Source organism: Nanorana parkeri, unplaced genomic scaffold (genome assembly GCF_000935625.1).
Source record: "Nanorana parkeri isolate BGI_ZX_2015 unplaced genomic scaffold, ASM93562v1 scaffold949, whole genome shotgun sequence".
Lineage (NCBI taxonomy): Eukaryota > Metazoa > Chordata > Amphibia > Anura > Dicroglossidae > Nanorana > Nanorana parkeri.
Genome location: NW_017307217.1, coordinates 671,595 through 683,375, shown reverse-complemented (window position 1 = coordinate 683,375; position 11,781 = coordinate 671,595). Strand labels below are relative to the sequence as shown.

Below are 11,781 nucleotides of genomic sequence, written 5' to 3'. Positions count from 1 at the left end.
TTTGTACAACTTTCCTTTTACACTGCTTTTTGACACCATACGCTTTCATGTCCAATTCTTATGAACTGTAAGAAAACCCCATGCAAAAATTGTAGTGCCCAAAAAGAAAGCAACTATTTCTTAAAAGGTTCCTTAGTGTCTGTATTAAAAAGAAGATACAGTATCTCACCAGCACACACTGGAGTAAAATGTCTTTATTGACACATGTACATCATGTTACAAAGAAGGCAACATTTGGGGGCCCCTTCATCAGGCTCATATTGAATGTGGCCTTCTTTGTGACATGATGTACATGCGTCAAGACATTTTTGGACTTTTTACTCCAGTGTGCATGTGAGAGATACTGTATCTTCTTGGATTATAGAGGCGCCATCCGCAGCCACTTTTAAGGGCCATACTGGTAAGGAGTGCAGTGGGATAGTGGACTACAATCTCAATAGAAACTAGTAGTCCATCACTGGAGCCTTTTTTTTAAATCCGATTAATCGAACTTAATAATCGTCTAATCGATTATGAAAATAATCGTTAGCTGCAGCCCTAATAGCCATTGTACAAGTATTAAAAATAATGGACTTGCAGTTATTTGTTTTTCTTATAAATAGTTGCATAATGTTTAAAATATATATTATTAAAAGCAGGACTCCAGATAAAAACAGGATCAAAAAAATATACTATTAAAATAAAAACGGCTTCTGTTGCAATATTTACCTTCAATCCAAAGCTGTCCCCCACAATACTTTTTTTCAGCCAATAGAGGTCCTTAATTTGACAGACAGCATCATTTAACCCACTTCTTTTGAGCCCATGCAGTCAAGGACCTGCCCCAGACTGACTGGACAGTAAGGCCCCGTTCACACCTTTCCGTTTTGTCGGGCGGTCAACGCTCTATGAACGCTCTACAAAAACGTACAACCATGAAAATCCCATTGTTTTCTATGGGCCTGGTTCACACCTTTCCGTATTTCCGCCCGTCTGAACGCCCTACAAAACGGCTGACGCCCAAACAAGTACATGTACTTCTTTGGGCCGTTTTGGAGGGCGTTTTCCATTGGGATACAGCCAAGCAGCCTTCTGAATCGCGCGATTTTTTTTACCGCGAATCGTGGTAAAGAAAAAACGCGTGACAGACGTGCATACGTAAAACGCCTAGGTGTGAACCCAGAGTTAAAGGAGAAGCAGCTCAGTAATTAGCTCATCTCTATGCCACTCTTCCCCCTCCCCCTGGTCTACACATGAAGTGATTGAGCTGTTTCTTCCTCTCACAGTCCAGCCCTGCTGTATAGAAACTGCAAGAGGCCGATACCAGGTCAAATTCAGGTACTTACACGGCTTGCATGTACAAAAATACATTTAATGATGTATTCCTGATAACAGCTGTATAAATACATGTATATATCCAACATTCTATCTGCCCACAGTTTGGTTTTAGAACCATAGATGGCAACTATTTTAGGTTTAATAATACATATTTACATTTGTTAAAACACATTGAACAGGTTGTGTATTTATAAGAAGCAATCTTCCACCAGGAAACATTAGCTACTAGCAAAAAGCCAGTATTACAGTCAGCAAATGACTCAAATTATTTTCCCGTATTTGGCCAATTGGTTCGTAGACTGAAAAGAATTTCCACATCCTGAGGTGCCAGCTTGTAGATTCCAAGTTCATTTAAAGCTGCTATAGCGGAGGGCATTTTGCTGTAGATGGCGTCACTATCCATATTGTGTGCTTCAGACTGTAACACATCCCTGAGGAGCAGTGCTGGACCTATACCCAGGGTGAGGATGATGCATGCCTCCTTCACACTAAAACAAACACATATTCATTACAATTCAACCACTTTGCACTGTAAAAGGTAATAATGCAATGAGACATTCCCATCATATAACAGCTGATACAAACACCTTGTAGTCAGCATTTCATGTACCATCTTGGATCACAGCTATAAAATACATTTACCCATTATGGTTCCTCTAAGAATTGTTTTTGCACCCGGGTGGATTGAGAAGTTGCTGAGTAATTGTACAGATACAGGCTAAAGCTGGACATACATTGACAGATCTTCAAACAACTATTTATAGAAAAGAGGGCAACTAGCGGGTAACAATCCTTAAATAATTATTTACTTTTACTAGCATGATATTATGTCAAACTAATGCAGATATCAGGATCATATTGTTGTTTTGCTTTATGGTGGATATCATTTGGTTTCTTATTTTTGGTTTAAAGGAGACCTGTGACAATGAGACTGTCACAGGTCGGCTCAGTAGATCGGGAGGTGAGCGAACACATACCGGGTTCGCTCACCTCTTGATCCTGTCACGGCTCTCTGTGCTGTGACGGGGGGGAGGGGCTGGATTCCCCTCTCCAATCTGCCAGTGCTGACTGGCGGAACGGACGGGGGAGGGGGCGGGTACAGCTGGCTCTGCCTCTAGATAGGCAGAGCCAGCTGTCACTCACGCAGCTGGGCGGATCCCGTCGTCTAATTCGGGATCCGTCCCGGCTGCAGCGTCTCAGTATACCACGAGCTGTAGCTCGCGGTATACTGAACTTAGGGTAACGGGAGGACGCTAGTTTGTGTCCTCCTGTTACCCTAAGGAGAACTATGGGGAAAAACACTGACCCCATAGTTCTCCTTTAAATATTAATGATGATTATAAATAAACATTTTGAAGCATTTTGTGTATATGGAAAGTTTTCTGTCCTGGGATCTCCATTTAGAGGGTATTTGTTGCTTTTTCTGATAGATTTTTATGGAAAATCTCTTCAGAACATTCGATAACGCCATCAGACTTGACAAATGTTTGAAATTTCCTTTGCTTTTAACATTCGATTTTGAGATAAAAGGAGTTTCCAGATTGAAAACCACATTCACTGTCAGGAGTTTGCTGAAGAAAAAATTTCCATCCTGCTCCTCCAATTTGTTTTGTCACTGTGGTAAAAATGGATCATCATTTGACCCCCGATAACTATTAGAAACCTCAAATGAAAGTTCCCAAGACATTTATTTTCCCAACCAAATCCTACTCCTGTATAGCCAGTTTAACTCTGCCCTGTACACCATATGAGATCTGTTCTGTCCCTTCCTCCACATAGTTCAAAGTCCTGCCAACTCCTTTCTTTGTTTTCTAGGAGCATTTCTATATGCTGCCATGTGAACTCTTTCCCTCCAAAGCTGATGTGAACTAGTCCCCGGCATCAACTTAGCCTCAACCAACACCAGAAGCACCCATTATTCCCACCTCAATAAATGGAGGTCTGGTGTTGGCCACTAACAAAGTTAGATCTGCGATGTCAATGTCCCAGCAATTGGAGAGACCGCACTGTGGCTGCCACAACAGCCGCTTGATTTGGCAAGGTAGAGCGCCTGGATAACTGATTTCTTTCTATAACAATTTCTAGAAAGGTAAGGTTTTAATTGGTCAGTCCACCTACACTACAGTTCCTGGCTTTGTTCCCATATCCTTAGAGTCCCCAACTTCCTGTACGCCAGGAATATTATTATTCCTCCAATCACAATTAAAAAAATTGAAAACTTAATAGTAGTTTTCATAAGAGTGCCTGAGAAACGTACAAAAACTGTCCCATGGGAAATACATAGGCTGTCATTGCTGACCTTCTAAAAATGATAGTTGCCTGTCTGGCTCTTACATCAGTACTTAGTCACCGACCCAGAACAAGCATGCAGTAAGTGAAGTCAGAACTCCAAATATGTATACATGTTTCGTGTCCCCGTGCAAAAGCTAGGGGGGGATCACCAAGAGAGCCAGGCAAATCACATTTTTAGATAGATAGAGGTGAACTATGGCAGCCTACATTCCCAGGCTCAGTATACTTGTTTGGTAACATTGATTACTATTACGAAGATGAAATATATGCAAGGAGTTTGCATGTTCTCCATGTGCTTGCATGGGTTTCCTCCGGGTACTCCGGTTTCCTCCCACACTCCAAAGACATGCTGGAAGGTTAATTGGCTCCTCTCTAAGTTGGCCCTCTTTGTATGCATGTGACATAGGGACCTTAGATTGTAAGCTCCTCGAGAGTAGGGACTGATGTGAATGTGCACTATGTAAAGTGCTGCTTGAATTGTCAGCGCTATATAAATACCTGTAGTAATAATAATAATAATAATATGCATCAGAAATAAACGGAGAACCGATAACACTACATGTTAGAAAATGGCATCAATCATCTATTTGCTATGAGCAAAACTGCTGCTTTTTCTTTCTTTTTCCTTCCCTTACTATCAGTTTTTGACACGAGTTAAGAAAGCAGTATTGGGGTACACGAGTGCTTTCTGGCTAACTTAACATAAATTTGGTTTGATACTCACTGTTTAAAGTAATTCTCTGGCCTCTTGCAGTAGTGTGAAAACAGAGGAAAGAGATTCCGGAACATATCAAACTGCAGTTGTGCTGCTCCTCCTTCGTTAAAATGATTTGCCAAAATAATCTGTAACCAAGATGGACGCAGTGTCAGTAGCTTTGCAAGATCTGTGCACTTCTATAGCACTTACCCTTTCCTGCTCTCCCCTACCCCCCCAGTGCAATCATTATAGGTCATACATACCTACAATCCCGCTCCTCTAAGATATTCACTGTGCAGAATCCCCGACATCACACAGCCTCTGTCCAAATTCTTTAAAGCAGAATCTAGGTGTATGTCCATTACCTTTCAATGAAATGCCATCTGCAGCCTGACCGATGGGTTTTCCATTAAAGTAAATCGAAAGCATGACATACGTGAATAGGTCATGCTCCCAATATTTTGGGAAGAAGCTGTGCAGTGTTGGGATTGTAGGTTGACCTATAATGTAAATGTGGTGGTGGGGGGAGGCAAGAAGAATGTCTGCACTACAAATGCATTTATATTTAAGATAGGTGTCCACAGGCTGCTAAGGAACACCTAAGCCCCAACTGTGCTGACTGCAGCCATAGGCACGTTAGGTCTCAGTGATTCTCAGAAACATATATACACTTAGCATCCATTAATACTTACAATGCACCCTTAGCTTGTTTACTTACATCTTGATATATGAACAAATCCAGCTTTTCTGCAAGCATCTGCCAGACACTTTTAAACAAAGTATGACAGAGCTGTTGCTCCAGTTGTAGGAGACGGTCTCTGAGCGCTAGCAGCATAGGACAAGCTGTGCTGGACAGTGACATCACGGCTTGTTCTGACTGTGACGGCAGTGAAAGCCACCTGGAATAGGCAGAACAGATGAGAATTGTGCCTTCAGAGAAGACTAGTGATACATCATTCACAATGGCTTACTAAAAGTTGTTTTGTATCTGAATTTTTAAAGCAAGAGCTTACCAATTCTCTTGAAGTCCAAGATAACTGGCCATGCTGAAATATGACTGTGCACTTTATTCAATTTACATAAAAGTGTACAGAAATCTAAAGGTGCATATGATCCAATGTATTTATAACACTTGGGATGGGCGCTTGTAATAAACACTGATTGCACAGACAGATCACCAACTTTACCATACAATATCGTCTTTCAACAAGTTATTTTGTACTTTGAAGGTAAGATTTACATGTTTGTATCATTCAACTTAAACTTAGTAGAATGTAATTGTTGCAGGCAGCTTACCTTGCACCCCAAGGATATCAGTAACATGAACTGTTATTAAATAAATCTACTTGTATCTTTAAATAAATCGTATCGTAAATAAATCTAAGTATCTTTGTTATATACAAGAGGGGGACTTAGTGAAAACAGTGACCGTGTCCCACAATTCAGACAAGAGAAACTATGGAACTCTGAATTTAGATTTTCATAGTCTAAGTATAGCAAAAGTAAAGCCCAAGACAGCTGGACCTACAATTGGACTGTACAATCTACCTACTTTATATAAAACTGTACAGACTTTGAAGGTTTTTGGGCTCAAATTATATGTGGTGAATACATTACATTTGGATAAGGCCATTTGAAATATTACCTAGATGGAAACATATTTTGGTTACAGGTAAGCAAATGGCCAGTAAGGAGATGATCACACATGCCATAGTAGGATTGTACAACCTACTTTAGATTCACCAACAACTATGTAGACCAAGTTTCTACCGGATTGGATATACGCTGAATAGGTTTCTCAGCTAGACTCTTGATTTGCAAAGTTGGTAAACCTAAAGGAGATTACAAAGAGATTGTACAATCAGATTGTAATGTGTGTGTGTGTGTGTGTGTGTGTGTGTGACAAGCTGAACACTGCAAAAGCTCCTTACAATATCTTTTTTTAAGCAAACGTTTTTAAGCATAACCTTAGTAGATTGAGAAATCAGACTGGAAAGTGTGTAGCCAGTTACTTAACTTTGTTTCTCCATGTCTAGGTTGTTCAGGCAAAGCACTGCATGTCATAGAGAAGTTTCAGGCACTGTGTGTAATATAGAGGTATGAAATGCTGTATGTAAATTTAGAGTGCATAGATACTAGAGCATGAGCTGTGAGTGCAAAGGTGCAGATCTCAATAGTAGCATGGTTACTTGGCGGTGATGGGTGTGTCCTTGAGTGCAGATCTTAATAGTAACATAGTTATGTGGCAGTGATGGCTATGTAATTGAGTGCAGATCTTAATAGTAACATAGTTATGTGGTAGTGATGGGTATGTCCTTGAGTGCAGATCTTAATTGTAACATAGTTATGTGGTAGTGATGGGTATGTCCTTGAGTGCAGATCTTAATTGTAACATAGTTATGTGGTAGTGATGGGTATGTCCTTGAGTGCAGATCTCAATAGTAACATAGTTATGTGGTAGTGATGGGTATGTCCTTGAGTGCAGATCTCAATAGTAGCATGGATATTGGGCAGTGATGGGTATGAATTTGAGTTCAGCTCTCACTGACAGCATGGATACTGAGGAATACAGACATGCAAAATGGGGAGTGAAATGTGTGCACTGGTCTGCAGATTTATTGGTGGCATGGATACTGTGAGGTGTGTGTGCACTGAAATGCAGATCTCATTGGTGATAGGGATACAGTGCAGTGAGAAGCGTGTACCGGGACACACTGGTCTCCCTCCTGTACATCAATATTAAATGGTATTACAGAAGTGATGTGCGAATTGTTCCTTCACTTTCTGTATGTGCTGGAAATGATTGACTTCACATGCTGTATGTAGTCTCGCATCTTGCATTTTAGTGGAAATGTAAGTGCTCTGAAGGATCACCGTCATAAGATCCGACTTTGTTACATACATCTCTGCAGGGACATACCTTTCTTTCTTGTACATCTTTGCTGCTTCTTTTACTTCTCTAAACACATGCTCTACCTGACGACTTAGCATGTCATTTTTCAGTCTCTCCAGGAGATTAATCATATCATCAAAGACAGAGATTTCCATAGAGGCCAGCTGACCCAGCTGAAGCTTACTAGTAGAATGAATGTCAGTGCAAACCTCCAGTGCAGCCTGCTGAAGCTGTAAGAAGAACTACAAACAAGGATGTTATGTTAAAGAATTGTAATAGAGTAAAAACATGTAACAATGCTGTACTGCAATGTATTGTAGTAGGGCTAATTTCTGAATGCTGGAGCCCCTGTGCACAGAAAATACACAGACTTAGTTTTTCAAATGAAACAAAGATTCTAACTGGGTGCTATAGGCAACAGCTCAGTTGCCCCATTATACTTTACCACAGTATTCATAAATCCTCCCCATTGTTCACAACGTCTTTTACACAGGTCTGGATTTGGTAATCACATTTGACTTAAACGTGGCTCAATCCCACATCAACAAATGACTTGTAAAACGTTGGAATTTTGACTAAAAAAATAATAATGATAAAATGTATGTACTCACAACATTGTCAGCCCAGTCACCTAGCACAGCAGCTATGTAGTTGACAGCGTTGAGGATTGCACAGTATTTAGGATCTAGCAAAGCTCTACTCTCTTCCTTCATCACTTGTGTTAGACGGATCCTAAAGTCATCAACTAGTTCTTTTTGTAGTTCCAGGAACTTCAGCTTCTTCTCTGCTGTGGGAAGGTTCTTATACCTGTCTGATAGATATAACATAGGAAGGATTGTTGGAGACACATGGAAAATAAACTAGATTGTGACAATAATAATAAAAAGAGCATATCAGTTCTAAAAAGTTAACTTTAAAAGAAGTGAACATTTAATGTGTGTGCTGTGACTTTATAGACATTCCTGTCTAATGGAACAAATGGCCTAGGTACATACTGTCTCAGCACTAACAAACTTGGCTAAATACACATAAAGTCGAAGTACCATCCTATTGGCTGAACGTGCAACCACCATCTTTAAGACTGTCCTTCCTGTTTGTACAACCACCATCCTAAAGGATATCTTGCTTGCCTGTCTGTGCAACCACCATCTTATAGGATATCCTGTCTCCCTGTGCAACCACCATCTTATAGGCTGTCCCGTCTCCCTGTGCAACCACCATCTTATAGGCTGTCCTTCCTGTTTGTGCAACCACCATCTTATAGGCTGTCCTTCCTGTTTGTGCAACCACCATCTTATAGGCTGTCCTTCCTGTTTGTGCAACCACCATCTTATAGGCTGTCCTTCCTGTTTGTGCAACCACCATCTTATAGGCTGTCCTTCCTGTTTGTGCAACCACCATCTTATAGGCTGTCCTTCCTGTTTGTGCAACCACCATCTTATAGGCTGTCCTTCCTGTTTGTGCAACCACCATCTTATAGGCTGTCCTTCCTGTTTGTGCAACCACCATCTTATAGGCTGTCCTTCCTGTTTGTGCAACCACCATCTTATAGGCTGTCCTTCCTGTTTGTGCAACCACCATCTTATAGGCTGTCCTTCCTGTTTGTGCAACCACCATCTTATAGGCTGTCCTTCCTGTTTGTGCAACCACCATCTTATAGGCTGTCCTTCCTGTTTGTGCAACCACCATCTTATAGGCTGTCCTTCCTGTTTGTGCAACCACCATCTTATAGGCTGTCCTTCCTGTTTGTGCAACCACCATCTTATAGGCTGTCCTTCCTGTTTGTGCAACCACCATCTTATAGGCTGTCCTTCCTGTTTGTGCAACCACCATCTTATAGGCTGTCCTTCCTGTTTGTGCAACCACCATCTTATAGGCTGTCCTTCCTGTTTGTGCAACCACCATCTTATAGGCTGTCCTTCCTGTTTGTGCAACCACCATCTTATAGGCTGTCCTTCCTGTTTGTGCAACCACCATCTTATAGGCTGTCCTTCCTGTTTGTGCAACCACCATCTTATAGGCTGTCCTTCCTGTTTGTGCAACCACCATCTTATAGGCTGTCCTTCCTGTTTGTGCAACCACCATCTTATAGGCTGTCCTTCCTGTTTGTGCAACCACCATCTTATAGGCTGTCCTTCCTGTTTGTGCAACCACCATCTTATAGGCTGTCCTTCCTGTTTGTGCAACCACCATCTTATAGGCTGTCCTTCCTGTTTGTGCAACCACCATCTTATAGGCTGTCCTTCCTGTTTGTGCAACCACCATCTTATAGGCTGTCCTTCCTGTTTGTGCAACCACCATCTTATAGGCTGTCCTTCCTGTTTGTGCAACCACCATCTTATAGGCTGTCCTTCCTGTTTGTGCAACCACCATCTTATAGGCTGTCCTTCCTGTTTGTGCAACCACCATCTTATAGGCTGTCCTTCCTGTTTGTGCAACCACCATCTTATAGGCTGTCCTTCCTGTTTGTGCAACCACCATCTTATAGGCTGTCCTTCCTGTTTGTGCAACCACCATCTTATAGGCTGTCCTTTCTGTTTGTGAAACCACCATCTTATAGGTTGTCCTTCCTGTTTGTACAACCACCATCTTATAGGATATCCTGTCTCCCTGTGCAGCCACCATCTTATAGGCTGTGCCTGCCTGTTTCATCAACCACCATTTTAAAGGCCGTCTCCGACTGTCCGTGCAACCACCACCTTAAAGCCTGTCCTTACAGCCACCAAGTTATAGATTTTCTTGACCTGTCTGTGCAAGCACCATCTTAAAGGCTTTCCCCAACTATATGTGCAACCACCATCTTATAGAATTCTTGCAGAAAGTGCAACTAGAAGCTCAGGATATGGGCAAGCTACCAAATAACCATCTCTACCAAGCCATATCAGGACTTTGACATTGTGAAGAGACTAGAAAAACATTTAGACAGTAAATGTGCACAGACAGATAGATAGATAGATAGATAGATAGATCTGTATATAATCTGCTAAGGTGGAACAATTTCTCCTGTATAGTACTTTTCTATGCTAACACTTAACTTCTTATAATATTTAGAACCTCGGTAACTGTTTTGTACCCGAAGAGCTGGCAAGTTGCAAGTTACCTGTAATAACAAGCAGTAGCGTCATAAATGTCTCTGCACAATCTGGAAATTTCATTTCATCCACATCACCGATATCCTTGTACTGAGAAGCCCAAGCAGCTTCTGAAGACAACATGGAATCCATCTTCTCTAGAGCCACTGACAATATAAATAAAAGCAATCACTTGAAGACTTACGTACTCCTTAAGCACATGGTACATTTATAAAGGGCATAGGGATAGATTGAGGCAGTCATTGCGGATCTCCTTTTGAAAATACTATTTTACTGGCCTTCTCAATATGATTTGACTTACTGGCCCCAAACAAGTAGGCAGCATGTTGAGTCAGAGTGAAGTCATAACGTTTAAGCTGCATAAAACAAAAGCATCATCCATGATTCTGGTAATAGAATCAAACTCATGTGAAAGTAGCTGGCAGCATAAGTGCAAAAAGTAATTTTACTGTATTAACAGAAATAGGGAAATGCAGAAATCTGATAAAATACAACTTGTGTGACAACATGGTAACCATGAATATGCCAAAAAGTGATGAGATACGACTTATTTATTAAACTAAGTGCTGAGCAGAACACCAGCAAATTTACGCTTACATTTCCTCTCTACAGTCAGCCATCGCTGGAAGAAGGTGTCCTCAGATAGGATGTGCATGCAGTTTGGCAGATTGCTCAGGTAGCCATGTGTCGAGTGCAGTTCTCTTTGAAACAGAAGCACCTCATCTACCAAATGGCAGAAGAGGAGATCGTCGTACAGCAAACATGGGATGTCAGCAGACAACTTCTCCAACACCAATAATACGAGACCACGAGTAAACTCCATCTAGAGACAACAGGAATGTAAATCAGTATAATGATAATTAACATACAACCACTTTACTAAAGAAATATATCACTGAATATATCAGGGTCATGTACCATGATAACATTAAAGCATATCTAAACGGAAAAACAAAAATGTGACGGGCTGCATTCATTTTCTTTTAGGCTTTTTTTTTTCCCCTGATGATCTGGCCAGTAGCACACTTCCTGTCTTAGGGTTGCTCCAATACAATTACAATTATTTATTTATATAGCGCCAACGTATTCCCGCAGCGCTGTACAACCATTAGACAAGAAACATTGACAAACAGAAGCAGTAGTTGAGGAGGACCCTGCCCAAACGAGCTTACAGTCTAAGAGGAAGGGGACCAAAGACATAGGTGGGCTCCACTCTGTGGAGGAGCAATGTGGCCACCCTTGGACAGCAGGCCAAAGGTGTCACTTTATGGAGAGGGTAGGGTTAGATCCACTAGCAAATTTAGATGGACTTGACTAACAAATTAAAGCCGATCACCAGCTAACACTGTTTAAGCAGTTACAGCAACAGTTTTTTTCTTCTTTTGGGATAAAGATTTACATAAATGAATAAAAGCTGACCACTGTAAACACCCCTGTCAGTGTTAAATGGTTTGTCTCAAATCTCTATCTGCCACTTTTGCTGGACGAAT

At 41.2% G+C, this 11,781-nt stretch overlaps 1 protein-coding gene across 1 annotated transcript in view; it reads right to left on the bottom strand.

The window, feature by feature from the left end:
• Positions 1 to 1,573: 1,573 nt before the first annotated feature.
• RINT1 (RAD50 interactor 1) overlaps positions 1,574 to 11,781 on the bottom strand; it is an 18,033-nt gene continuing 7,825 nt past the window's right edge. The window contains exons 8-14 of the mRNA XM_018566434.1: positions 10,889 to 11,114; positions 10,300 to 10,437; positions 7,811 to 8,010; positions 7,227 to 7,441; positions 5,025 to 5,205; positions 4,334 to 4,452; positions 1,574 to 1,805 (exon numbers count right to left, since the gene is read on the bottom strand). Of these exons, the coding sequence (XP_018421936.1) occupies positions 1,583 to 1,805; positions 4,334 to 4,452; positions 5,025 to 5,205; positions 7,227 to 7,441; positions 7,811 to 8,010; positions 10,300 to 10,437; positions 10,889 to 11,114 (1,302 nt within the window). The 3' untranslated portion in view covers positions 1,574 to 1,582. The remainder of the gene's footprint in view (positions 1,806 to 4,333; positions 4,453 to 5,024; positions 5,206 to 7,226; positions 7,442 to 7,810; positions 8,011 to 10,299; positions 10,438 to 10,888; positions 11,115 to 11,781) is intronic.